Source organism: Solenopsis invicta, chromosome 5 (assembly GCF_016802725.1).
Source record: "Solenopsis invicta isolate M01_SB chromosome 5, UNIL_Sinv_3.0, whole genome shotgun sequence".
NCBI lineage: Eukaryota > Metazoa > Arthropoda > Insecta > Hymenoptera > Formicidae > Solenopsis > Solenopsis invicta.
In genome coordinates this window covers 19,714,954-19,741,380 of record NC_052668.1, presented here as the reverse complement: position 1 = coordinate 19,741,380, position 26,427 = coordinate 19,714,954, and the positions used below count along the sequence as shown (strand labels likewise).

Sequence of the window (26,427 nt, the reverse complement as noted above, 5' to 3'; positions counted from 1 at the left end):
ATATCAAAGTTCACATGAATGCATCTTTTCATCTACAGCATCCTTTTCAAATAATTCTCGAGATCGTGAGAAAAGAAGGGATCGAAATTCATCCTCTCACCTTTTGATCCCTCCTTCGATCTTATAAAACGTAATAAAAAAAAAAAACGAGTTTAAATATACTAAAACGAATATTCCTGACAAGAATTTTTATTCGCAAAGGAAAAATATACGTTTTTTATAAAAACATTTCAATCTGTAACTTGCAAAAAGATTCAAGGATAAAGTTTGTAAAATCTGTAACATAACAATTTTCTACTCAAAGAAACTTTAGTCACTCTAAGACATGGAATATTACATAAATACGCATCATTTCTTTACTACGACGATAATGGAAAAAATTGATATAATAAAGCCTAGACAAAAGAGAGAATAAGAGAGAAAGAGGAAGGGGGGAGAGAGAGAGAGAGAGAGAGAGAGAGAGAGAGAGAAAGAGAGAGAAACTAATACACAAGTATCGATCTTCAAAGCCACACCTCGACATAGCAGTGTGCGCGGCGCTAATGCTCTCGCTACAATTACATTTGCAAGTTTTTCTAAAAATTACAACTTAAATATTCCTAAAAAATAAAAATCTAAAAAAACAAATCATATTTTAAAGAAATCAATTTTAAAAAGTAAAAGTAGAAAATTTGTTTAAGAAATTTTATACTATTTTTTTAAAATATACATTTTTTTATTATATACGCGTGCGCATAGAATCGCGTTCATTCGCATTTATTCGCGTCGAAGAGCATCAGAAGGAATTGATAAGAGTATGAGCGCTTCTGGTAATTCGTTAAACAGTAAGACGATTACCAGACCACATCTTCGACATGAGGAAATCTCGTTACTTAGTAACGCTATTATTCCAAGGTCTAAGGATAGTTAATGGAACAATATCTCTGTGGTCAAGTTAATCTTGGCTCGCAATGTAGAAAGGCCGAGTGGTCTGATCTCTCTAAAGTCACGATCGCTCGTCATGGATCTGTATAGATCTGTGAAATCACCAAGTATAAAGACTCGAGCAAATTAATCTTGCGAAAACTATAATTCTGATAATAGTAGAACAAATTGTATCAATTTATGCGTGTGTTCGTACGAGTGTCTTCTCATTGCCCTCTCATTGTCATTAGTCATTACAATAAATTTTTCTAAATGTGGAGATTCATAACATTGTATTACATTTTTACATTTTTTTCTTCGCGCGCGTTGTTAAAGTTCTAAATATACGTTCATCCATAAGCTACGTTCATGACCAAGATTGGAAAAGAACTATTTCCATTTCACACTGTTTCTCTTCGTTACGGATGGACACGCAGACGCAATCGTATCCAGCACAACATTCCGTGTCGCTTCAGAAGATAGGCTTGTTTTCTATTCCTGCACTAGACTGCACTGGAACGTTCCATCTTGCTTTCACTAACTTTCAAATATATATCTATTTCATTTTAAGTACACACTAATTCAGGGAGTTCAGGAACAGAAAACAAACGGAATGTCTGAAGAAAAAAAGTGTGAGATGAGAAACAAAAGCAACACAACTCTGACGGTAGGATCGATAGGTATCACTTGTTGATTTTCTATCGCATGCCATTATGTGAAACGCGCCGTGATCCGCGAGGCACGGAGAACGATTTATCGTGTCAATTCGGATCGAGTCTCGGCGAATGGAGCCATAAGATGAATAAAGAAAATGCGTCATTGATCTTGTCAATTGTTATAAATTCTGAAAATATTGGCGTTAACAGTAGAGATCGTCGCACACCGGTCTAAAAAACTTTAACGCTTTCCATCGTCGCGTCGAAAAATTAATATCATCCTGATTCGGTAAACGAAAACGTAAAGACTGAATAAATGGTTAAGATGTGTCATTTGTAATTATTCTGTTGATAAAGTGTAAACGAATTTACACCATTTTATACTCGATACAAAATATCTGAAAAATTAAATGCAGAAATCTAACTTGTCTACTAAAATAAAAGTCTTCAAGTTAAACGAAAGGAACAAAATTTCATTCGACGAAATAGAAATGAAAAACAATGTACTAATTTAAGGCAATTTTTCGGTCTTTAATATTAAATATGTCGGAAATTATAAGTTGCAAACAAAATATTCAGCTGTACACTAACACTAAAAAAAAAATATATAATAAAAATTATTCCTCTATTATCCATAATTTTGTGTCAATTACCTTCTCTAAACCGTCATCGGATTTCTGTCGTAAAGAGGAATAACCAACGTTATAAATTCCCTTCCGCTTAGACGTAATATGACGGATATTTATTTTTACGAATAAATGAGGCGATACAAATTATTGCATCGTTGTTATTATTATGTCGTCATCACTTTTGTGCACAATTTACGAACGTTATCACGTTCAATGCGAAATTAATCTAGTATTAACGTAGAATATTCAAAGCATTTCATCTCATTAACTTTCACGTAAAACAAATCCAAATTTTAACAATAATAATATTTAACAATAATAGATTTAATAGGAAGGGAGGTAAAGAAAAAATTTTACAAAAAGTTGCATTGTAATATATAATGCAATTATTGGAATATCGTAGCGGAGATTGATACTATTGATAGTGTCACTGGCAAATGTTTTTTTCTACTTTACTACTTTAGGCAATTTTTAGTCGAACGAACGAATGGACGAATAGTACGTGAGAAGAGAGAGAGAGAGACGAGATCGACAGAGGCAAATACTGCCGCGGTACTCTCGTTTGGCGTGACCGGATACCGAGTATTGATCTGCATTCTCTCCAAGATGCCGCGAGGACAATAAGACGGCACGTACTCGTTACTGTACACGCATTCGTTCATTTTGAGATCCTGTGCTTCGAACGTGCGAAGGTTTAGATCATTCAATCGTAGAACCGTCACGCGCGCGGCCGGTGTAAATAGAAAAAATTTTTGTAAGATGGATACGCAAACACCGAGTGTGTGTTAGTGACAGAACCGGCGATATGGTCATAAAGAGAAATGAGAAATTATAAGAATACTTGAAATTTAACAAAATAAAGATAAAATATAAAGAAAATGGAAAATGTGCGGAAAGTTAGTAAAATATTAATAGAGATTTTTTTCGAATTACACTGAACGCCACTGAACGCCACTGAACGCCACTGAACGCGCCATTCGTAGATCGCGAGAGTAACAGTCACGTCGTCAGTGATTAAGGTCGACAAACGAACCGGCCGCAGCGCGAGCGGCGATGATTCGCGGCGGAGCGTGACTTTCGCCACTGATCGTGAGATGATCGACAGCCAATAGAAAGATAAACCATCATTTTCGGTCGATACAATCGGTCAATAGTATCGATCGCGATCATTGTTGTACAATGTGCATTACAGTTTCCCATTCCCCGTTTAGATACGGACAAAAGGAAAAAAGGAAGTGTCGAGTACTCATTTCGCATCTTTTTGCATTTATGCCGTAGCGTAACAAATAGAAAAGCGCGAGTTATGAGGAAAATGCAGTCTACTCTAATTCACTTTATCGCAAATTTTATTTCTAACTTTATTTCCAAAATGTTTGATTGACTAAAGGCTAGAAATCTGTGATTACAATATTAACCATTAATATTAATCATCTTTTTTTCATATTAGATATTCTAAAACCTGCGATGCTGATAAATTTTGCCTATTTTTTTCAATTCAAAAATAAAATTTTATATATGTATATACTAAAAGATATTACTGTATAATAAGTTGTATATTTTCAATTTTATATAGAGTGATGAAAACAAAGAGAATATAATGATTAATTTATCAGTCGATAATACTTTCACGTACCTCGAGGCACTTAAAAAGCGGAAAGGATCCGGCAAATTCGTGTCTCAAATGTCTCAATTCGGTTTAGGGAAAAGGAACAAACACCTGTTGTCGGTGAAATCTTCACGTTCGACTACTCGACAGGATCAACCGCAATCTGACTATTCGACACGAATACTTGCAAAAATGCACGCGCGCCAAAAATTTTTCCCCGGGATCACGCGCGGCCGATTGGCTTGTATCCAGTTTGTATACGCACGACTCGTTGCGTTTGTGCGACTCAAGGTCGTAGCCGCGTGCGTCGTATACAAAAGTAATGGGCAATTGCTTCCTCCAAGAATAAAGTAGGTAAAATTGAAAATACGGTTCGAAATTACGGAGGAGGTCATAGGAATTTTGGCATCGAATTAATTTCACGATATCTCGATTCACTTCATTTTCAAAGTCACTACGTATTTCCTATATACGCTATTACTATACTGTTGTTAAGGATTTTAATTTTATCATGTCATTATATTCTTATGCGTGAAATTTAATTATTCGACTATGTTAGACAAGTACAAGTTAGACTTTTAGACGAGTCCGGAAGAGACTCGCTATACGAAAATAAAGACGCGCATCGCATTCAAGTGGCAGAGCTTGCAGCACTATGCCGTTGTAATCGGTCGTCAAATTTATGGTATAACAAATAGCAGCGCGGCGCAGGCGGCCCATCGAGATACGTTGATAATTATCGTCGCACACGATATTGCCAGCAAAATCAAGCGTTTATTTTCTAGACGTTCAATTTAGTTCGAGGACTGTTGAAGGTAAATCAGTCGACTGTATTGTAATTCACACCGTGACTTCCAATCGGAGAGTGATCGAATACGCGTGATCGAAGAGGTCGCTTAATGAACCAGAAGCACTGAAAAGGTCAAGGTAGTACAGCGGCAAAGATAGAAAGTTCTGAATTATATCACGGTATTAAAAAATAAAGCAGTTAAGACGGTGTGAATTTAATAAGTGATATACATTTCCTTATTGAGAAAATCTTTCATTCGATCAGTTAGAATTTGCTAAGTAATTGTCGTAAACTGCGAAACTTGTAACGCTATAAGATATCAACGTATGGATTACACGTCTGCGATTTTTTACCTGAACAAGTCAAGTTTAACTGGGAGACTGCTTTTTCGCATTTTTGTATTTTCAGGATTCATTATCGCAATAAACCCAACGACGCAATTGCTAATGTCTCGTGTATTTTAGCGTCGCTATATAGCATCGTGAAATCGATACAATTTCAATAACTATAAATTTCCTACGATCGTTGTCGCACGTGCGTCGCGCGTCGTGTGCAGAATGCAAATCGTCCACTCACACGCAAGTCCGGAAGAGTAGTCACATATTAGAAAACTAGTAATAAATTTTCGTCCGTAAGCGATCCCATGGGAGCGAGCGATCGTTGTTTCGTTTCGTTTCGTTTCGTTTCGTTTCGAGCAAACGGCAAAGCCGCGCCGAATTAATCGTTGAAATTAGCGTCGTAATAACCCGAATCTTCATCATGAAATACGCTTCGTTTGTAATACTACGCTTTACTTACAATTAGTAAACGATCAACGATTAAAGTGTGTTTGATTCGTCGAATGTTCGACAAACGCGCCATTCGCTCGATCCACACGTAATACAAAGCGATTAATAATAAATGTGATATGAAAAGAATACAACGATAAGTATAAAACGATAAATGCAAATCATTAGATGCTTGAACGATAATAATGTAATAATTAAGAATTATTGTAAAAAAGAAATGCGACTGACGCATGACGTACCAATTTCGTCGACCTTAAAGTTATATTTTTTGTCTCCCTTTTCTATGTTAGTATGCTTCTTGCGCGTATCTAAAGTAATCGTCACTTGGCCATATTGCTGGATTATACGCGCGAATCGTTTCATAATTTATTTATAACTTAACCTTTCGACATGGTACGTAATGTAAAGTGGTGTGATGAGAGAGATAAAATATATAAAAAATAAGGATATATATATATACATATAGGGGGAGAGAGAGAGAGTATTACACAGTATCGTATATGTTAAGTCTGCACCGAGCTTTAACAACGTATTTTTTAACACACAAATTTCAAGTCTCCACGAAAATGTTAACTCCAAAATAATTACTCAACTCTATTTGATATTGAAAATAATTTAAGAATTTTAGCGATTATAATAATTCCTTATCGCATTATTTATAATATGAAATATTTCTGCTCATTGAGTTAACGATGACGAGACAATGGCAGGGCGCTTTTATACAATTTATCATCGAACGTTATAGCATTTTCCAACGTCTTGAGACACCAGTCGTGTAATCCGCGGAAAATCAAATTATACGGAAGCCTCCTACGCGAGCTGCAAGAGCGTGCTAAACCTAATTCACGCGCGTTTCTACCTTGTGCGATCTATGATTAAGTATAAAAATATATGAAACCTTGAAATAAATTGTTCCAAAGAAAATGACGTTTCTAAAATGACGTATAACTTGTATATTATTATATATTTATAATATCAAAGCAAGTTAATTTAAGATTTATTTCAAGCACTTGAAGAAGATTGAATTTATTAAAATTTGAGATAATCGTAAAAGAGTTAAAGTGTAAGATAAATTAGTCGTTTTAAGTGAATTATTCTAATAAGTTAAAAACGTATCCTTTAAGTATAACTTTTGATATAATTCTAGTAGCCGTACATGTGCACAATCAATAATAAGAATTTGAATAAACCGAACGATATAATCTACATGCTGCTGCTATAATAGAATCAGGGTAATTCAATAAAGCGTATCAAATGACATCGACTGGGACAATCGACTCATCAAGAATTTAATATATAATAACGCATAATAAAATGATTATAAAAACAGTGGGTAATTCATAAGTCGAGAAAATAATGATGAGAGACACGAGATTAATTGCACTTGCAACATTATACATCGAATATACGGCAGAACGGGACGTAATTTACATTTTATCTAGATTACACCATACATGCAACATTGTGTGCAACGACGATTTATTCACAAGTGGAACAACGTACTCTGAAACGGCGTTTAACTTTTTCCACTATTTCGACACGCCATTTAAGTATCACGCTCCGCACACAACTTAACGAGAGAGACTAGAAATCTGAAAATCTTTCAACTAAACTATAAGCGTACAGGTATTTTACCAAATCGGACAATTGCGAAATTAAATTGTTTGCGAGATGTTTGTTTTCATTTTCTCAATTATATTAATATTAATACTCTTAACGAATTTTAGCGATATTACGGTTATTTAATTAAGATTAGCATCAAATTAAATATGAAAATTAAAATTAAAATTAAAAAATTCTATACATGGAAAAATTTGCAAAGAAAATGCTATAACGTTTATAAACATTGAATTTATAAATATACAAGACTAATAAATTAAATTTCATATTGATAATTTTCTTTACATTAGCCTCTCTCGATGTATGGTATATATCGCGTACCATTTTTTTAAATCTCTCCATTTCTCTATGGAAAACAATACGATGTCGCATGTGCGTCCAGAGAAATGGAAAAAGATTATTAGAAACTCTTGCAACTCTTAAAATTTTTTTTTTAAACAAACTTGGCCGAGAAATTGGAAAAAAAAAATTGGATCTCGCCCATCTATGTACTTGATAAAAAAAAATATACTCGATCTACGATTAACGAACTTCTATGTCTTAACAGCTGAAAATATGCATCCACATTCCATAATCTTAAATGTAATCTATGACCCCGCTCTCCTTCATTCCATCCAGAATATGAATATTTTTTGCTGTCTCGGCATGTATCGATCAATCGACGTCTCTTTATATACAAATATGTAACACGTCCGCGAAAGCTCGGAGGAAAAAACCGGAATTTTTGCGTGAAAATTTCGTATATTAAAACAAAAACAAATGGAACAAATATTTGTTCGAGAAAAGTGTGACAGATTCGTGAAAAACGGGTGCGAACGTTTTGTCGTACTTGATAAAAATTAAAAATCAGTTTTATTTAAATTCAAAAATTCAAATATTTAATAAAATATACGCAATATTTTAAGGTGAGATTTACCTTACTTTATTACATATACCATTCATGACATATTCGTTTATCTTTAGGATAAAAAAATTAACGTAACGTAAAGTTGCAATTTCTCTCAAAAGAAAAATTTGTCCTAATTATTGTATTATCACAATGCGTTAAAAGAAATACCCAATAGTATGTACAAGTGATGACCGAAACATAAAGAATGAAAACGTTAGAGGTATCGAAGCACAAGTACGTTTCACTTGTGCATCTCTCTCTCTTGTTTTATTGAATTCCAATATTGCGTGTTGCCTGTATTCGATTTTTGTAATATTTATCGACACGATATGATTGTTATAAAAGATTTTACTGTATATTTTAAAAAAGATGTGAAAAAAGCGATTCAGCGATTCATCTGAGAAATGCAAAAAATAACTTGCAGATTGTCAGAAAAAAATCAATTAATAATAAAATTTAAATAAAATTAGCATTGATCGTTTTAATCAATTTATAATATTTTATTAAACGCTCTACTTTTGTGATGAAAACAATTTTGATACGCGATCGTTGTAATTTATTGTCGGAGATAAGCAGTGATTGTAGAGAACGCATGTCTGACCAAAGTGGGAGATATCTACTCGCGATGCCGGCCACGTATACCACAATCGTGTCACGTGCAGATTATTCATCATTTCACTTCGGAACGCCTACTCGGATTAAGTTCCAAGACTCGCCGTCAATATCGATTAGTAACTCAATTTAATTATCCATAATAACATATATTCGAGAATGTGACATAAAATTAACATACGACGGTAGTATATACGATTATAACTTTTTATCGAACCGATCGAACTTCGCGTATAACGTGCATGAAATTAACTTACCAATATTTGGATGTTGCAGTTTTCGACATATCCGCGCTTCACGTTCGAGTTTTTGGAAATCTGTAATTAAAGAATATATTTCGTTAAATATTCACACGTATACATGATTTCACGTAACGTAATGTCAAATGTGTATGTCGCCCATGTGGGTTTACCTCGTTCGATCGTAGCACGACAGAATCAAATTTCTATACTAGGTAACGAGGTTTTTCAACAAGTTTGTCCCAAGTTAATTCACTAAGAAGCATGAGAAAATTGCATTTATCGACAGTAGACTCGTTTTGAGAATTATTTTCCGTTACCCTCTTACGTACATTACGCCATCACGACATCGCGACATCGAGAATCGATTCTCTGTGTAATATTTGATGGCCATTTGATTAAAATAGCTCAAGGCGGTATGTCCTGACAATGAATATCGCAACAATAACAAAAATATAAAATAATGAAAGTTTTTCTCGGTTATCTCACACTTTCTAATTTTACAAAGTATACATATGTATGTGTGTGTGTGTGTGTGTGTGTGTGTGTGTGTGTGTGTGTGTGTGTGAGATGTACTCGTACATGTACGTATGTATAAATATACAGCATTTTTCGTTAAGTATTACATGGAATTATTATAATTTTGTGCAAATAATATTATTATAAAATCAAATATAAGTCACTTTAGGTGTAATAAAAGGATTTCTACATTGTGCGATAGAACAGCATTCTTCACTTAAAAATTACACTTGTTCACAGGTAAATATAATGCTGATCGTAAACTGCCATATATAAATTTCTTCACCGTGGTAGCTATTTTTTTTTACAAGACTCGAGAAATAAAAAGTGTTTAAAGTGTCAAAAGTGACAAGCGTAATATAAAGTCGTGCAAGAATCGCGAAAAACACGAAGCAAATTGGCGAACGAGCACTCGAAAGCTTCCCGTTTTTCGCGCCCGTGAAAAAAAGTAGATTACTCGACAAAGTCGAGTTTTCCACTTGCAATATGCTAAAGAGTTTCACCAGCCATTTACGTATAAGCTACGCGAAAGATAATCATCGGCAAAGATAGGAAAAAAATTTAGGCAACACTCGCTCGCACGTATGCACGCACGTAAGTATGCACATTTGTAAATATCATTTCTATTAATGTTTCCTTATTCTTTCTTACCGATATAGAAACTAAAATGATTAATATCAAAGACACTAATTGTTTAATCAATCAACGAGAGGTATAATGTTACTATTTTATTGGAATTTTTGTTCAAAGTTTGACCGATAAACTTTACATGAAAAATAACTCTAACGTGCTTGAAACGTAATATAATATATTAGACATGTGTAACAAATTAATATAGAGCTATCAAAAAATTAACCTTATTATTGTTTTATATTGCTGTAACATGATGAAAATTGTTCATCTTTCTGCATACAAGAATATAATTCTTATATCAATATTTTCATAAATTAACAAGTTAAATATACAGAAAATAATGAATAAATTAGTAAAATTGAAGTAACAAAAGTTACGATTCCACGTTACACGAGTAATTAAAGACACATTATATATAAATTGCGTCAAAAGAAACAATGCTAAATATACGCTTAATATACTTGAATATAAATCAGTTTCAATGAAAAAAATCACAACTAAGAAAATTACTTTCCTATTGCTTACTTTAATAATGCTTTTATAATTTTTTACTAAACAAGTGCAAGCTTAATATTACAATATACTCGTATATCACGTGTTACGGTTTATTAATAATACAGGAATAATAATTCTCCGGATGTTACGTAGACAAAATTACTCCCAGAAAACTCGCATGTACGCATCGCAACGAGATACGCAAATTGATTGACAAATTCCAGCAGCGTTTCATAGCTGAGCGGAATGCTTACGTTGTACGTAAAATTGCATTCAATGCTGTAGATCCGAATTGCGACTCAATTAGTAGATAAGTCGTAGATAAGTCGCGCGATGTAATATTCGTGGGAGCGTTGAAAATTCATTTTCTTTTTGTCCCAATCTTTCTTTCCCTTCAAGCTTCTCGTTACACAAAAAGAAACCATAATATTCGATCGTATTCGAGTTGTGCGAAGCGTTACAATATTTTCTTCCCTCTATTTATCTCTTTCTTGATTTCCTCAAAAATCGTTATAACGTCTTTAAATGCATATCGAATTACCGCTTCTTACATAAAAAAAATGTAGTTGCATAAGAGAAAGAAAAGCTTATGTAACATGACCTTTGCGTAACTCGACAAACCATCTCAATTTATGCAGACGTATTTACAATGGCACGCTTATCAATCGCATCAATTTCTGTTTGCGACAAAATGTAAAGGATCATCCCGATTAAACGAGTAAAAATATACAAATCTATTTGCTTTCGCAAACAGATTATTCATTACTTGTAGTAAGTGACGGTCGACCAATCGATAGAGGCGTGTCTGCGTAACAGCCCTTGCGATCACCTTCACCCCCGTCCAATAATTAACACTATCTATATAAAAATATATATCTATAAAGAGATAAAAACGAGAGAGAGAGAGAGAGAGAGAGAAAGTTGCGCGTAACACACAAACGCGCACATGCAAACGAGCGGATCATTTCCAGCAGGTTACGCGGCAAACCAGCTCGTTAGAAAAATGTATTTTCTTATTTTTATCTCATTATAGACAGCTCTCTGTGTGACAGCTTGCCCTTAAGTATGTGTGCGTATGCATTTTTCATAAGAATTATCCATATACTACTTATACGAGCGGTCGATCGATCCACAAGAGAATCTATAGTACATGTTGCAAATTAGCCAACTCACAAAAAGTCACATATTTGTATTTTAATCTAATTAATTAATTAAAAGTTCAACGAATATACACAATTAATCATCGACTGAACCTATTTGTAATTGCTGTTACAATCCGCGTTTGCTTCAATATTATAACGATCGATGGTTATGAAAGAAATGTTGGTGCGGAAAAATCATATTTCCGCGCAATCAGTTTCATCTTTGCGGCAATCAGGCGTTTCATAAAGATGCTGTCGGAAAGACGAATATCGATGCGCGTGTCCTTAGAGCGTCTCGTAACGCGGTTGGATCGACGAAAGGGTACTCATAGTCGAAAGGTTGATCGTTTCCATCGCAAGGCCGATTCATAGGAAGCATCCACTCGACAGAGCGCGAATGTCACGAGTCAATAATAAAAGTTATCGTTCGCTTAAGCGAGACACCCGATGCGGAGACAGTGCGAGACACCCTTGATCTATCATGCGTGATAAGGCTACAGAAATAATGATGCATTTTTTCTTCTCGATTTCTGAACGGCATTGAAGAATTATTAACACTGTGAAGAAAATCGCACGCATGCATGGCCACACTTCTTCATTGACAAATAAAAAAACAGTCTCTCTCTCTCTCTCTCTCTCTCTCTCTCTCAAGATGCACAATTTTTTCGATAAATTTATACAAAATTAATATTAAACAAAATACCAAATAATCTTCACAAGTTTTAATAGTAATATTATCAAAGTAGTTTTGTATAATAGTAATATTATACAAAAAGTCTAGTGGAATCAACCGTAAAAAATTCCAAGAGACAGACAAGAAAACGCGATTGCACCAATGCAGTATGCCAGCACGTATGCCAGGAAACATGGCTAGTCTCCTCGTGATTCTCTTTGTGGTTCAAAGCCGTGAATTAGAAATTCAAATGATTGCGACGCCAACGAAATCCCGACCATATCGCTCGATTAATTAAGTATTCGTCGAAAGCGGCAAAATTCCACCGCTCGAATTGATGACGAACAAATTTCTGCCGTATTCAACTTTCAAACGATAAAAAAAAGTAAAGTTTAAATGAAGAGTCGAGCGTTGCGTGAGCAATTCGCAATGCGTCGAATGCATAATTTAATTTATTAAACTGCCTTAGATTATTCGCAACTACTCGACCATGTAACGTTTTCCTTTATAAACCTTTTTGTCGTTGACAAAACCGAGTTATTTGCCATTGATAGTCATCAATGTTCTCATCAAGAAAAACACATTTATAAAATATTATAAATGTGGCTAACATGGGACTATTTAATTATTAAGAGAAAGAAATGATGGTAACGTAATAGCTAAAAAATTAAACGCGCATTTTTGATCAGCCATAATTTCTTTGCATTTTATTACGAGTTGAACGTAATAATTGGCATCGATCCAATGCCAATTAATGGCAATTCATTTAGTATCGTTGCAGCATTGGTTTCGTTCGTTACGAGGACGAAATGCTACATAAACGAACGAATGAATAAACGATCTCGTACGTCTCCACGGGAGACGGGGCTTACTGGCCTGAATAATTTCGCAGCGTGAAGAACGATCGTAGGTACGTTTCAACATGCAGCACAAAGGAGTGGAAAAAGTTGTGTCCGACAACGGAGAGACAGGCAGAGAATACAAGTGCACCGTATCGTTACGTATCATAGCCGGTCGCGCTGTCTCGGAATCGGAAATGACGGGGGAAACGACAGTCGAGCGAGCGCGAGTCGAATCGAATCGCGAGGAAATTGAGAAATTCCTATTCCTATTCCTATTCCTATTTCTATTCCTTCTGCTCCTCGTAACGATTGGTTCAGGGTTCCCCTGGCTCTGCCTGGCTCGCTAATCGAGTATTCGCTTCCCTTTCCTTCCCAAGATATGGGCTTTATTCGTTTGCGCGGGGAGCGCATACGCCATATTGCGGAGACCGCAGCCTCCATTAGGTCAAGAGGTCACTGGAGCAAGGTCGTAGTCTGAGCTGATTCGCACGAGCGAACGATTCTTGTCCAAGAGGACGAGAGAGAGAGAGAGAGAGAGAGAGAGAGAGAGAACAACGGAGGAGGGGGCAAGATGAAGCGGAGAAAGCTGCAGATGAGAAGAGCAAGGAGCACGGAAGGACAAAAGGAATAGAGGGAGGATTTCTCTTTTACCCTGACACCTTTTTACCTTTTACCCTCGCCACGCCTCGGCGCGGCGCCAAAGATAGATTTATCTCACCGCATCGTACCCGCAGAAAATGGCTATAAATTGAACGAGAGACGAAGGAAACGAATGCGCTCCGCGCCGATTTCGCGGAAGGAAATTATGCAATTCCGAGTGCTCGCAACTTGTTCGGCTCAACCAAGATGAGGCACGGCCTCCCTTTGCGCGATATCCCCCCCCCCTCTCTCTCTCTATTAATGCATACTTGCACACGAAATTGAATCTTGATCAAACGAGATGGTAGCGGTCTGACCCAAACGAGTCCACCGAGAGCGATGTATCGTTACTACTCTAGGTTTTGGCGGAAGTTGGAGAAAGTTGGGCTTTTGTCATGAAATGGAGGATAAAAACGTAAAGAGGATTATTATTTATTATTTTGCAAGCAAATGCAAATAGTAAAAGTCAAGTTTTTTGTTTATCTTTTAACGAGAAACGCCATTGGTTTTTCATCGCTCATGCATTATATCACACGATTGTTTGCATTATATAACACGAATATATCATTGTTATTCAACTGTTTCACTCTCTGTGAATATTACATTATGCTCCCAATGAAATTTCTTTCGATGGTTAACCGCAATGCATTTACACGCATGTGAAACGATAGTCATTGCATTTGCGTTGTGAGTACCGAGTGGATTAGAATGGCGTGTTAGATATCTTTTGCATCGTTGCGCCCTTGTCGAATGGTTCAGTCGGGCGATGGAGGAAATAATCCAATTGTTACGCCTAATTATTTCGAATGCTCGTGTTCTCACTTTACGAATCATATGTTTGCACATCATATGTTTGCATATGATACGCGTCGAGGTAAAAAAATAATAGAGAGGAAACAGTCTCTCTAATCTCTCTAAATTCTTTCTCGAACGAGAGGAAATTCAGCCGAATTTTCATTCTTTTAGAGTGAGATTTAGAGATTCTATTCGAAAGAATTTAGAGGAGCACTATCGCACTGCTGCTAATTCGCTAATTCGCTGATTCGCTGATTCGATAACTTTTGACTTTTCACCGAGTCGCGTATCTGAAGGGATAAAGGAAGAAATGTTTCCGAATGAATTCATTTCCGAAATTGATCTCGATAATACGTAGCGTAGATGCGATAAAATTTCCAAAAAAGAACGATATGTATTGCTACTGGCAAGTTGACAATAGCGCGTCGTCGCGTGTCTGTTGCTTTTAGACGCGTCGCGTCGTACGAACTTTTATCGCGAATCAATCATCGATCACGCAAGTTTTTGGCTTTCTTATTCGTACACATACATGTATCAAGTGGTGTAAACATGGACGGAATACTGTCCTGAATATTGTCCTAAAATAAAAAATATCAGGACTTTTCGGATAATGCGTTTTATTAAAAAAATTAAATCTCCTTGGGAGAGCCCATAAATCGAGAAGATACGCGTAAGGTGCATTTTATTTGACGCTCGCAACGCTCTTGGAAACATTTCATCCTTGTTTATCAAATATTAAGAAAAGACAAATGATGCTTGCAAGCGTTACGAGCGCCAAGTGGCGGAACACACCCATAATAAATAATAAAGATAATAGATTCTATACGTACATGTATATATGTATGTGTGTTACGTTGCGCATATTTTCCACGATCGAGCAACCTCGCGAAAGAAACGACCTCATAAAGGCATGAAAGCGGCTCTTTTGCAATGGAAATTTACGATGACAATTCGGCCGCTGCTGCCTCGGAAGCGTTTCAAACGTATCTAGAGAGAAGGCTCGAGAGGAACCTTCTCTCTCTCTCTCTCTCTCTCTCTCTCTCTCTCTCTCTCTCTCTCTCTCTCTCTCTCTCTCTCTCTCTCCCCCTCTTCGACCTGTTTCCTACTATATATTTATATCATGTTAAAGAAAACGGGAAACGCGCGCGGCCTTTACCCGTCGTGGAAGTCAATGTTCTCTAACGACAACATCTTTCTCTTTCTTTCAAAAGATATATATTTTAGACTCGAATGTGAGCGCCTTTAGCGGTAAAATTCCTTTTTGGCTTAAAAGCTTAATTTCATCGACAGCGTAATAGCCCTCACGGACAAGCAAGGCGCTATTTCGTTTTTACAATTACGATATTTTAATAACGACAAATATCTTACTTAACAATCGTATCAAAGAGTATATAAATAATAAAATTTTTTTCAATTTCTTTATGTATAATCCTTGTTTTAAGGATTTCATTGTAATTTTCTGATAATCACTGATTTCCGAAATATTTGTAAAAAGATTCACGATCGTAGTAATCGGAGTAATCGGAGTAATCGTAGTAATCGGCGAGTCTATCAGATATTATCCAACGACAATACAAAACTATCTATTTATTCATTTATGTCACACGTGTTGAGTTATCCTCGATGTTGGTGCAAATTTGGTGCAAATTACGTGTCGCAAACGAGTTGCAAGTTGTAAGTTGTAAGTTGTAACTTGGAATTTGATAGAAATTTCTCAAAGTTCAATATCACAGATGTAACAAACACATATTTATACGTATAATACCTACATATGAACAAATCGCAAGACACGTATGTACGTAATCACAACGTACGTGTTTACGTAGATATGTCGTTACTATAGAGTATAGAGTATAGATTGCCTGCCACATATTAACGATGCAAATTTGAAAAAGTGTTGAATCATTCGGAAATGACTGCTCGCGCTATCCTTAACGAATGATAAAACCAACGCGAATATTCGATTAACTCGCTAATTGCACTTGACTATTACTTACCTCTATTCGAGAGTTTTTTGGTGTTAATGATTTTTGCAGCAAATTCGTGACCGGTGCTCTTTTGCACGCATCGTCGAACTACGGAGAAGGCACCTCTGAAACAATCGAGAGAACAAACATATGTTATCGTGTGCTATATAATTATTATTACTATGTAATACATGTATGGATGTGACTATAACTATGCCTTCTGTCGCGGCGCATGGAAGATTGTTGAATTAAAATGTAATATTATAACAAAAAAATTACGCGTACTCGTTAAATTATTCAAAGTTTTTCAAACTTCAAAGAGCTAACATCTGAAAATATTATAGAATCTGACTGTTGACAAGTTTGGATACAATTATTAGTCAAATGTGATAATATAATTGTGAGAGAAATATTATAATATATCTAAACTACATAAATTACATTAAATAATTACTTGAACGATAACGAATATTAACAATTGAAAATGTTTAACTCAATTCTTTTCACAACAGATTGAACTGATTTGAAATTCATAATACAATCGTAATAAAAATTTAATGGGCTCTAAACAACAATAATAATTATTGATTATTATCGATAATAATTACGTTTGACAAATGTTTAATATTTAAAAGTAATATTGCGCAAAAAATATTTTAAACTAAATAAAATCACTGTGTTATACCGATCCAATCAACTCTTGTCATCAAAATTATATTTTTATATCGAAAGACAGAAGAGATACGTGTAAGAAATTTTTTTAAAAGAATAGAATATTGCACATGTACATCCTGCTTTTGTGATTTTGTAATTCTCAATGGATCCAGATGATGACGTCACACAGCCTAGTCAAATCGATTCTATGATTCGCCTTACACCTCCGCGTTGCTAAAAATAAAACGATCGCGATTACATGACGGTGAGGTTAAAAGTATTCGTTAAAACGACTGTCAAAGTAAAAAAGAGGCAAAAGACTCGGTAACGAGGGACGGCGATTACACTCGCAAACCTCGCAAGAGTAACTGGCGAGTAAGGTCCACTCTCAGAATTCATAGCCGTATATATTATATATGGTATATACTATATATACTATATACTATATACTATATATACTATATACTATACACACACACACACACACACACACACACACACACACACACACACACACACACACGGCGTCTCTAGCTACCCCTAGAACTAAACTTTCTCGATTATCCCACACCCCCGCAACGCACTTTGCGCAGTTACGCCTTCCATATATGGAAAACCGTGTATATGGCGCTAGGGAAACTTTGGCTTGCTAAAGTTTCTCCGAACGTTCTGTAGCGCCGTCGATCAAGGTGGCAGATTAGCGACTACAGATTGTCCATTAGGTGAACATTCGCGATGCATTAATGTAAAAAATCCATTATTATCCTAAACAATCACTTGCGTGTTTTGTTGGAGAAAAAGAGATTTTATTCAACAAACAAAATTACCCAAACAACATTCCACACAATTGTCATTTTAAAATAAATTTAGTCTTAAAACATTAATAGAAAATATAAAAATATTATAATTATGCTCATCAATTAAGTTAAAATTAAATTTTACTAGTGAATTATAAACAACATCGTAAATATATATCTATCTAAACAAACTACCTAAAAAAGTATCTGTATTAAAACATTGATAACAGTAGTGCTACTTGAAATAATATATTTTATAGTACATTCTACTATAATACATCCTATAGTACTATAATACATCCTACTATATAACATATATATACACATACATATATATATATATATATATATATATATATATATATATATATATGTTATATGTATATAAGGGCTTTTGTTATTATTCCAATACGTTATATACTTGTAGTGACACAACAACAAGTAGTCGTTTGAGAAAGTATACTACGAAACAAAAGAAATCGAAAGACGAAGAAAGAAATATGCTGACACCTCGGCGAGCGTCGTGATATCGACATGTAATTGTCAGTTGTTATTTGTTCTTTCCAATACAGATAAGCAGATAAGAAACTATCACAGTGGCACGTCTATAATCAACTTGAAATCCAATCGATAAAAATGATCTTGAGACTGGTCGAGTTAGCGACAAATAACTCGACCACGATACATCGCTGCATCGCGTCGTGGCGAAAAAAATGCAACGGTGTAAGCAATATCGAACGTAACACCGCGTATAATTAACGGTTAAATTTCTCGTCATTTCCAATTTTTCCGACGCGGACGTATAAATCGCAATCCTTAAACGCTCGGAATTGAGGTCGAGTAAACTTGAGCTTTTTGCACGGAATAAACGCCGTGTACGCCGTTAAATTATAATAAATTTGACAGGGGGAAAAGTCACACGCGCAAAAGTAGAATAATTATAAGAGATTGCACGAATCTTAGGCTCTTATGTGCTTATCGCTCTTGCGTCGCGCTAATGTCTTACTCCACCCTTAAAATAGAAGCGTAGCGCTAAGTAGTTGCGATCGGTTATAGTCAGCCTCTCTGTAATACACGTCAATAATGTGCCAATAATATTATACAAATATGAACCATTTTAAAATCGTTGTATAAATTAATAACTAAATGTCATAACTTCAGTATAATATAAATAAATTAAAAAGTAATATAAATAAAAAAATAATATACGTTTACCGTATACATCAAAAAGGAACATGATATTTTTCATGAACAAAGATCGTATGTTGAATTAAAAAATAAATAAATAAATAAAAAGAAAAAATCACGTGAATCACTCTTTTCGTAGGAAAAGTATTAACTTTGCTACGAAAAGATGGGGTACAGAGACTTTTCGAGGCCGATACTAGTTCTGGTGGCGTCGGCGCCCGTGCCGTGTCGCAGCCAACGATGCGACGCGACGCACGCCACGGCGATCACGCCGTTCGGTCTGCCCGGAGGAAAAAGGGCGAGGCGGGTGCTTGGCTCGTTTCCATGACGACCAATCATTACCGGAGATTGTGCCACCAGCTACTGCGTGCACCAATCCCCCCGCCACGTCGTGCCGCGCCACGCCGCGCCACGCCACGCCACGCCACGCCACGCCAACCCTCTGCGCCGCTTTTCCAACCCCCCGTCGCCGCGTCGTAGAGCGGGGTAGCTTTTCCGCTCACGTGCTCTTTACGAGATTATACCGCCGAAGCACGACGATTATTTAACGTCACGCTCCTGTTCTCGCGTTACACGCTCATTCTCTTCACATGTATGTCGGTCACGATCAGATACATTTGAATATTACCAAGTATCGAGGCTTTCATTAGTCAACGTATCGAATATTGCGAGTCAAGCGATCGAATAGTCTCTTAAGACTAAATACTCGACTCTTAAACATACTTATTTTCTTTTTACATCGACATGAAGAAAGAAATTTACATCAATATCAACAATGTTGTAACAAACAATTTAATATAAACTTTATCAGTTGAAATTAACTTTACATTTAGGGGGAAAATGTAGAAAAAGATCATTATTTATTGTAATTAATAACTTATTAATATTCAATGCGTAAACCGCATTCCTGGTCGCGCCTTGGCAAACAATTCTACATCACGGCCGGACGTGGTGTAGAGCTTTAGTAAAAGCTAAAACGAGCAACTGCGACGCGTTTCTCTCTGGCAGTAACGCGCGGAGACACTAAAAGTTGACGATAAAGCCGATCCACAGTGTGTCGCGCTGTGTCGCGAGATGCAAATCAGCGATCGTACCGTTCTGACCGTGTTGCGAGCGAAAGTGACAATAGAGAAGACAATAAGATGCCGGATAAAGAAATTCTCGGATGCAGCAACAAGTATAGGATACGAGCGTCAAATGTAACACACAATTTCTCTCCTCCCTCTCCTCCATAGTATCGCAATACAACGCGATGTAATTTTCATTTAGCCTTTAGCTACGAGAGACTCGGAAAACGAAAATTAAGCTACGAAGGACGAATTCGTTATTTTGCGAGCCTTTGCTCTGCGAGCAGTCGGATCAAATCACTCGTTAATTTTATTCGATTGATATTCATGCCGATAAATACAACTCTTCAAATTCCATTCGCAAAATAATTTAACATTACCTTGATAACTCTCGAGGAAAGTACTTGTGTCTTTGCTTAAATATAGTGTTAAAAAAATTCGTGTTAAAAAAAAGAAAAAAAAAAGAGTCGTCTGATAGTAAATTTGTTTGATAGTAAGTAGCCAAATCAATTTATAACGGCGCTGATCGAGCCAAGTCCTCGATATACCGAGTGAATATTATTCTAGGCTAAAAATAGCGATGAAATTTCCCCTCCTCTTTAAATTTCTAAAATCGCACGACGAATATGCTACGACGAGCTTTGCAACTTGGTGGATTAACGTACTATAAAGCTTTACCTATAAAGAGATAGCGAGCGACCAAGTGAGAACGAACGTTAAGTAAGAAATGAACTATGTGAAACAAGATACGCGTCGTTTATTTTTAAGCCTCTCTTTCTAACGCTTTCAGTATCACCAGACTTTCTTTATTAAAGGAAAGATTTGAATTTTTCATGAACTCGACGTTATAAGCGCACGGTACTTTCTCGAGAAATGAAGCTCTCTTTTATATCAAAAACAAGAAATAATATGGTTTTTATATCAAAAGCGTACTTGAAGGAAAATTAATTTTTTATATCAACACATTTAACCAGACTGGTTAATCAACGAGTACACGTACATTCTCGCGGCCTTTCTCCGTTGCGTGCGGCGTAGCCGCGTAGCGTCGCAAAGAATAGTATAAGGTAAACAAAAAAAAATGTCGATGAAGGAAGGACATGTGAGAAACTAACGGCAAGATAAAAAAGGGAGCCGCGCAAGAGTGGAGTGGAAGATGGAAATGTTGCGTAAAAAAAAGCTGGAGAGAGAAGTGAGAGGGATGCAAGAATAATGCAAGGGGACGAAAGATATCGACCTTGAAACGAGTCAGTTCGCCGGCGTGGAACTGGGACGATCGACGATGAATTCTCAAAGAGAAGCATCCTATTGCCCAACAACGGCAACAACGACGACGACGACGACGACAACGATGGAGATGCGCTTTAAATATACGTTCTTGCTCGTTCTTGCTGACACACGTACGGCTCGCTTGTTCGCCGTACGCGAGCTTGTGGCGCTTGTGTCCCTAAGGGCGCTTTTCTTCCTCGCCCGACTACCCCGTAGTGCCTCATCGCCTTCAATTTATCATCTTCCCCGACCTCGTGCCCCTCGTCCTTTTTCCATTTCAAATTTTCACTATTTTATAGCGGTTAACTAAAGTTTAGGAAATCTATATGCGAGTATACCAAACAAGTTACATCTCTCTCTCTCTCTCTCTCTCTCTCTCTCTCTCTCTCTTTCTCTCTTTTATTTTGGACAATCTCGATTCCAATTATTTCGCTATTTATCTTTTCAAAACAAAAGTTTTAGTTGATTAGGTAAAGACTGAATCTTACAACAGATTGTTTAACAGAGAACTGTATACTTTATTTAACCGTGAATAATACAAAGTGAAAAAATAATATAATATGTTAGATTCTTATGGTAGAAATAAAAAAATAATGTGTACTGTTTTCTACTGGTTTCTATTTGCAAATTATATTAACTTTATCCAACTTTCGTCGATTGAATTTCGTGATGAAACATTTAATCGAGTTAGTTTTCGACTTTGCGAGCGAACGTTCTCGTAGACGAACTAAGCATTATCGAGATAGAAAAAGAAAGAAAAAGAGACAGAGACAGAGAAAAAAATGAAAGAATGGGAGGAGCTTTTTAACCGGAACTGTACATCTTACAAAATGGGTTCCTGCGAAATCCTACGACACTCACCGTGCCAGCTTTCTCTATATAGAATAGCATCGCGCATCACGTGGTAGGTCGTAAAGAGTGGTCCTGCATTTTGCATAGCGGCCCTACCCCCGTCCTACTTTTGTCGTTGCACCGCCGCTATGAGACCGATCGCGAACGCGAACCACCGTATAGGTGCATGTGTATATGGCGTGCATGTACAGCGCAGCTAATACAGAACTGTCTGCTACCACTATTGCTGCTGCTGCTGCTGCTGCTGCTGCTGCTGCTGCTGCTGCTGCTGCTGCTGCTGCGGATGGGCCGACTCCCATCACCGAGAGCTATTATTAACCCTTAAGCCGAGTAGTCGACTTCTATATTAGCCCTGTCGAAATTGCCGCAAGGATCGCGCGCGGTGTCTTTACCGAATCGCTGCGAATTGTTACATAGAGCATGAGAACGCTAGAAAACGCGCAAGTTAAAAATTATTTTAAACAACATACAACTACCTACTATTTTAGATAATATAGCACAATTATTGGGAAGAAAATTTAATGAAAAAAAATTTTGTATTTTCTTCAGGAAGATTTACATGGACAAAAATCAGCAGTCATATTATTGACTTTGCAAATGTTTGACTGAAAAAAGATTTAATACAGAAAATATAGATTATCGTTGATTTAATTCTACGCTTTCTAATTCCACGCGAAAATTATTTGGTTATCGCGTTACACGTGGATATACGTACCATAAAGTTGCATACGTACATCTAATTTTTACAATTAGTTTTAAAGCGACTTATAACGATATAAACAGCAATTAATCTATTTAAGAAAGCTATTTCGTGCTACATTAATTTTTTTAATAAAAAATTATGCTCAATATTTTTATAACAGCAAATAAACAAGAGATGGATTGTCAAAATTGAGAAAATTAAACGAAACTCGTTGAATTTGTCTCGCGAGCTATAAAAGTTGACGTTTAATTAATGCAAAGTATAAGAACAATGATATCAGGTTTTTAGCCCTATCACAATTTCTGCTACAACAGACCTCCCAATTAACATAATAATTAAATTGTGTCAAGTATATCGCTTGCCGTATTTGTAGTATGATTTCTAATAAAAGATATGTCAAAGTTAATTATAAAATAGCCTACGTAATTGTCAGAAAGAAAAATTTCAATTAAAGCTCCCCAAGTAATTAGCCAAACTATTTATTAAAAAATATTCTTTTCATTCATTTGTGTTTGCTTCGGAAAAAGTCTTCCTCCTTTAACCAAGCCCCAGTAGTAACATTTTCCTACAACGTTAATTGCATCATGGTGTGTATAGAAGCTCTTTCACGAAAAAGCAAATTCTTGGAAAATGCAACAATTACTGCGTCTCTTCCAACTGACGCATGACGTTCTCGCATATCCATAAAAGCTTTAATCTTCGTCGGTAAAAACAAGCACGCGAGTCACGTTCGGAATAATTTGCGTAATTCAAATTGTGGAATATGGGCTAATGTGGATAATTGGCGGATGGAATACGTAGAGATAATGACCAATTGTCCCTCAATCTTCCTCTTGGCAAGGCCAAGAGTTATCCGCTCGTATAAGAATCCGGAAGCCAGATTGCGATGGCATCATGGCAGAGGCCAAAGGCGCGCGACGAGTAATAGTCGATAAGATAATTTCCCTAGGGACAGAGCTCTCTCGCTCCACTCTTTTCCCAACGAGTCATTACTTTATTGCCATCGTAGCTGTTTGAATAAAAAGCTTGAAATACTGCGAATAACCATAAATATGATTTTGTTAAAAAATTAAGGTAAACCGAGATGCGTGATGAATAAAAAAAGTTGATTTTTTACGTCGAGTCCAAAATGGATAATTCATACGTTATTTTCCTGTCCTGTTATCCCGTTACCTTATGGCTACCCGGTATGGGTAACAGTAAAACAGTAGACACTCTGTTCAGATTAAACAATGACGTACGCGAAAATAATTGCATGTGAATTCTGCTTCAACATGTAGCACCTAACGCTGCCCATCTTGAAAAACTAATTATAGCACTTTACGAATCATATGATTAAGATATAATTAAGAAGACTCGCGCGCGATCCTAACATATATTTCACATTCGAAGAGAGTAGTAAAAAAGAAAAAGAAATTGTATATGTTACAACTTGTTTCACATTGAAATTGACATTTTGTATGATAATTCAGACGTACAGCATTTTCTCTTTCCATGAAGCATCTATTTATCATAATTATTACCGTTATTATCGCAGATTTCGCAAGAGCCAACTATTATGTACGTTGGATAATTTTCAAAAAAATTTTCATCAAGAGATTTCATCGTCAACTCTTTACTCGCCAAGAAGCATCATACGTGTACTTGTGTACGCGTGGCGAGGAAGATGCACGACAATGTCCTAAAAATTAGCCCTGAAAAATTGTTATTTACCGTTGAAAAATCGAGTGGCGAACAAAACCTCAGCGATAAAATTTCACCTTGCCGCGGAAGCGCCCAACATTTTCTATCTTCGAAACGATGTATCGCAAAAATATGTAACGCGTGTGCGGGGGCAATCTATTTTCGAGACAGAATTTTGGAAAAAACTAATGTCACAGTTATAATTGAAATTAATTCTTAATTTCATTTTATTAATATCTCTTATGGCGCCGCTTCTTTTAAAAGTGCACGTGGAATTAAGATACAACGTTGCGCAAAAATAGTTTTACTTTAAATGAACAATACACTGGACCGGTCAACGCGTGCAACACACAATAAGAATGGCGGCTGCTCGCGATAGTTTTGTGTGAAACGTCGACTCTTGCGGCATTCATTCAGCCACATCTCGTCCTCGTCGTTCAAGTGGCGAAAAAGTCACGGGACGAATAATAGCGCGAAAAAGTGGGGCTCTCGTGGTCTCCGTGCGAGTCTCACAATTCTGACGCGTCTAGGAATGCATTTTATAAGCACTCGCCCTACGTGTCTCATTCTAAAGTTAATGAGACTTGTAGATTTGTTTATGTAAAAGCGAGGATAATTATTTGTTTCCATTCTTCGTTCTATTATAAAAAATAGTTGAACCTACCCTTAATTTAGCAAGAGACAGATAAAGATTTTCTTCTTGCGTAGAAAAATGATTTTAGTTTGTGACGCGTAATAAAAATGTTGGCAGAATAAAATACGAGATTACTTTTTAAGCAGCAAAGTATGCAGATTTAATCTTGACTGTGTGAGGTAACAATACCCTATATTAAATTCAAGTATCCCCAGGCGCACCTCGACATAGCCGTTTCTTCCGATTCATCCGATATCCCGGATTCGGAAGGCCGCTCGGAAAGTTTCACGGGCTATCTTTGACGTTCGACGCGACGTGAATTCCGGTGATGACCGGCAGCCGTTGAAATGACATCCCGTGTCGATCCAATAAAAAAACGTCGCAGAATTCACCGATGAACAAAAATAGTATTTTATTCAATCGCCAACAACTCGAAAGCTTATCTATTTCCGATTTAATATTTTCAATGTAATATAATCTATATTACACGTGTAATTGACATTATTGTATAAACGAAACAAGGACAGTGCAATGAATTTTTCAACACCAGTAGCCATCTCCTTTTCTCAAGTTTTGGATTACTGTAATGTTAAATTGTTCTTTCAAACGTATCTTACATTATTATTTGAAAAGATATAATAATAGATGCAATAATAACGTTAAAAAGTTAATGTTACGTATTTTTAATTCAAATACGATTATTCGCGTCTCCGGAAATAATTTCCGCGTCGTTTGAAATATATTCCGCGTATATTTACATGCCCTATATTTCTACTTGAATTTTTAGGTTTCAGTAGAAAAAAGCAGTCCGGTTGCCATGCACAACCCTCGCGTGCTCAACCGTATCTACTTGCTATTCTCACCCTATCGAGACGTTGTTACTCGATGTTTCGAGAGAAGAGAAGAAAAGAATACTCAAAATATCCCATAGCGAAAATTAAGTATCGACACTTGGACGCTGTCCGAGTACTCGTCACGAGTCCCACAGTGCCCCTTCTATCCTGAGACGGGGAAAAGGTAAAGAATAGAGGCGACAAGGATGAAAAATATAAGAAAATCAGATAGAAAGTCCGTTGGTGGGAGCTGAGTGTCGACGAGGGGGGTTGGTTGGCCGGTTTAACTGACGCGGCGACGGGCGGGGATGGC

General features: G+C 36.4%; 1 protein-coding gene across 25 annotated transcripts in view; it reads right to left on the bottom strand.

The window, feature by feature from the left end:
* LOC105205626 (calcium/calmodulin-dependent protein kinase type II alpha chain) overlaps positions 1-26,427 on the bottom strand; it is a 99,655-nt gene that overhangs the window by 55,334 nt on the left and 17,894 nt on the right. For all 25 annotated transcript variants that reach the window (XM_039449735.1, XM_039449724.1, XM_039449725.1 and 22 more), the window contains exons 2-3: positions 16,468-16,562; positions 8,751-8,810 (exon numbers count right to left, since the gene is read on the bottom strand). In XM_039449735.1, the coding sequence (XP_039305669.1) occupies positions 8,751-8,810; positions 16,468-16,562 (155 nt within the window). The remainder of the gene's footprint in view (positions 1-8,750; positions 8,811-16,467; positions 16,563-26,427) is intronic.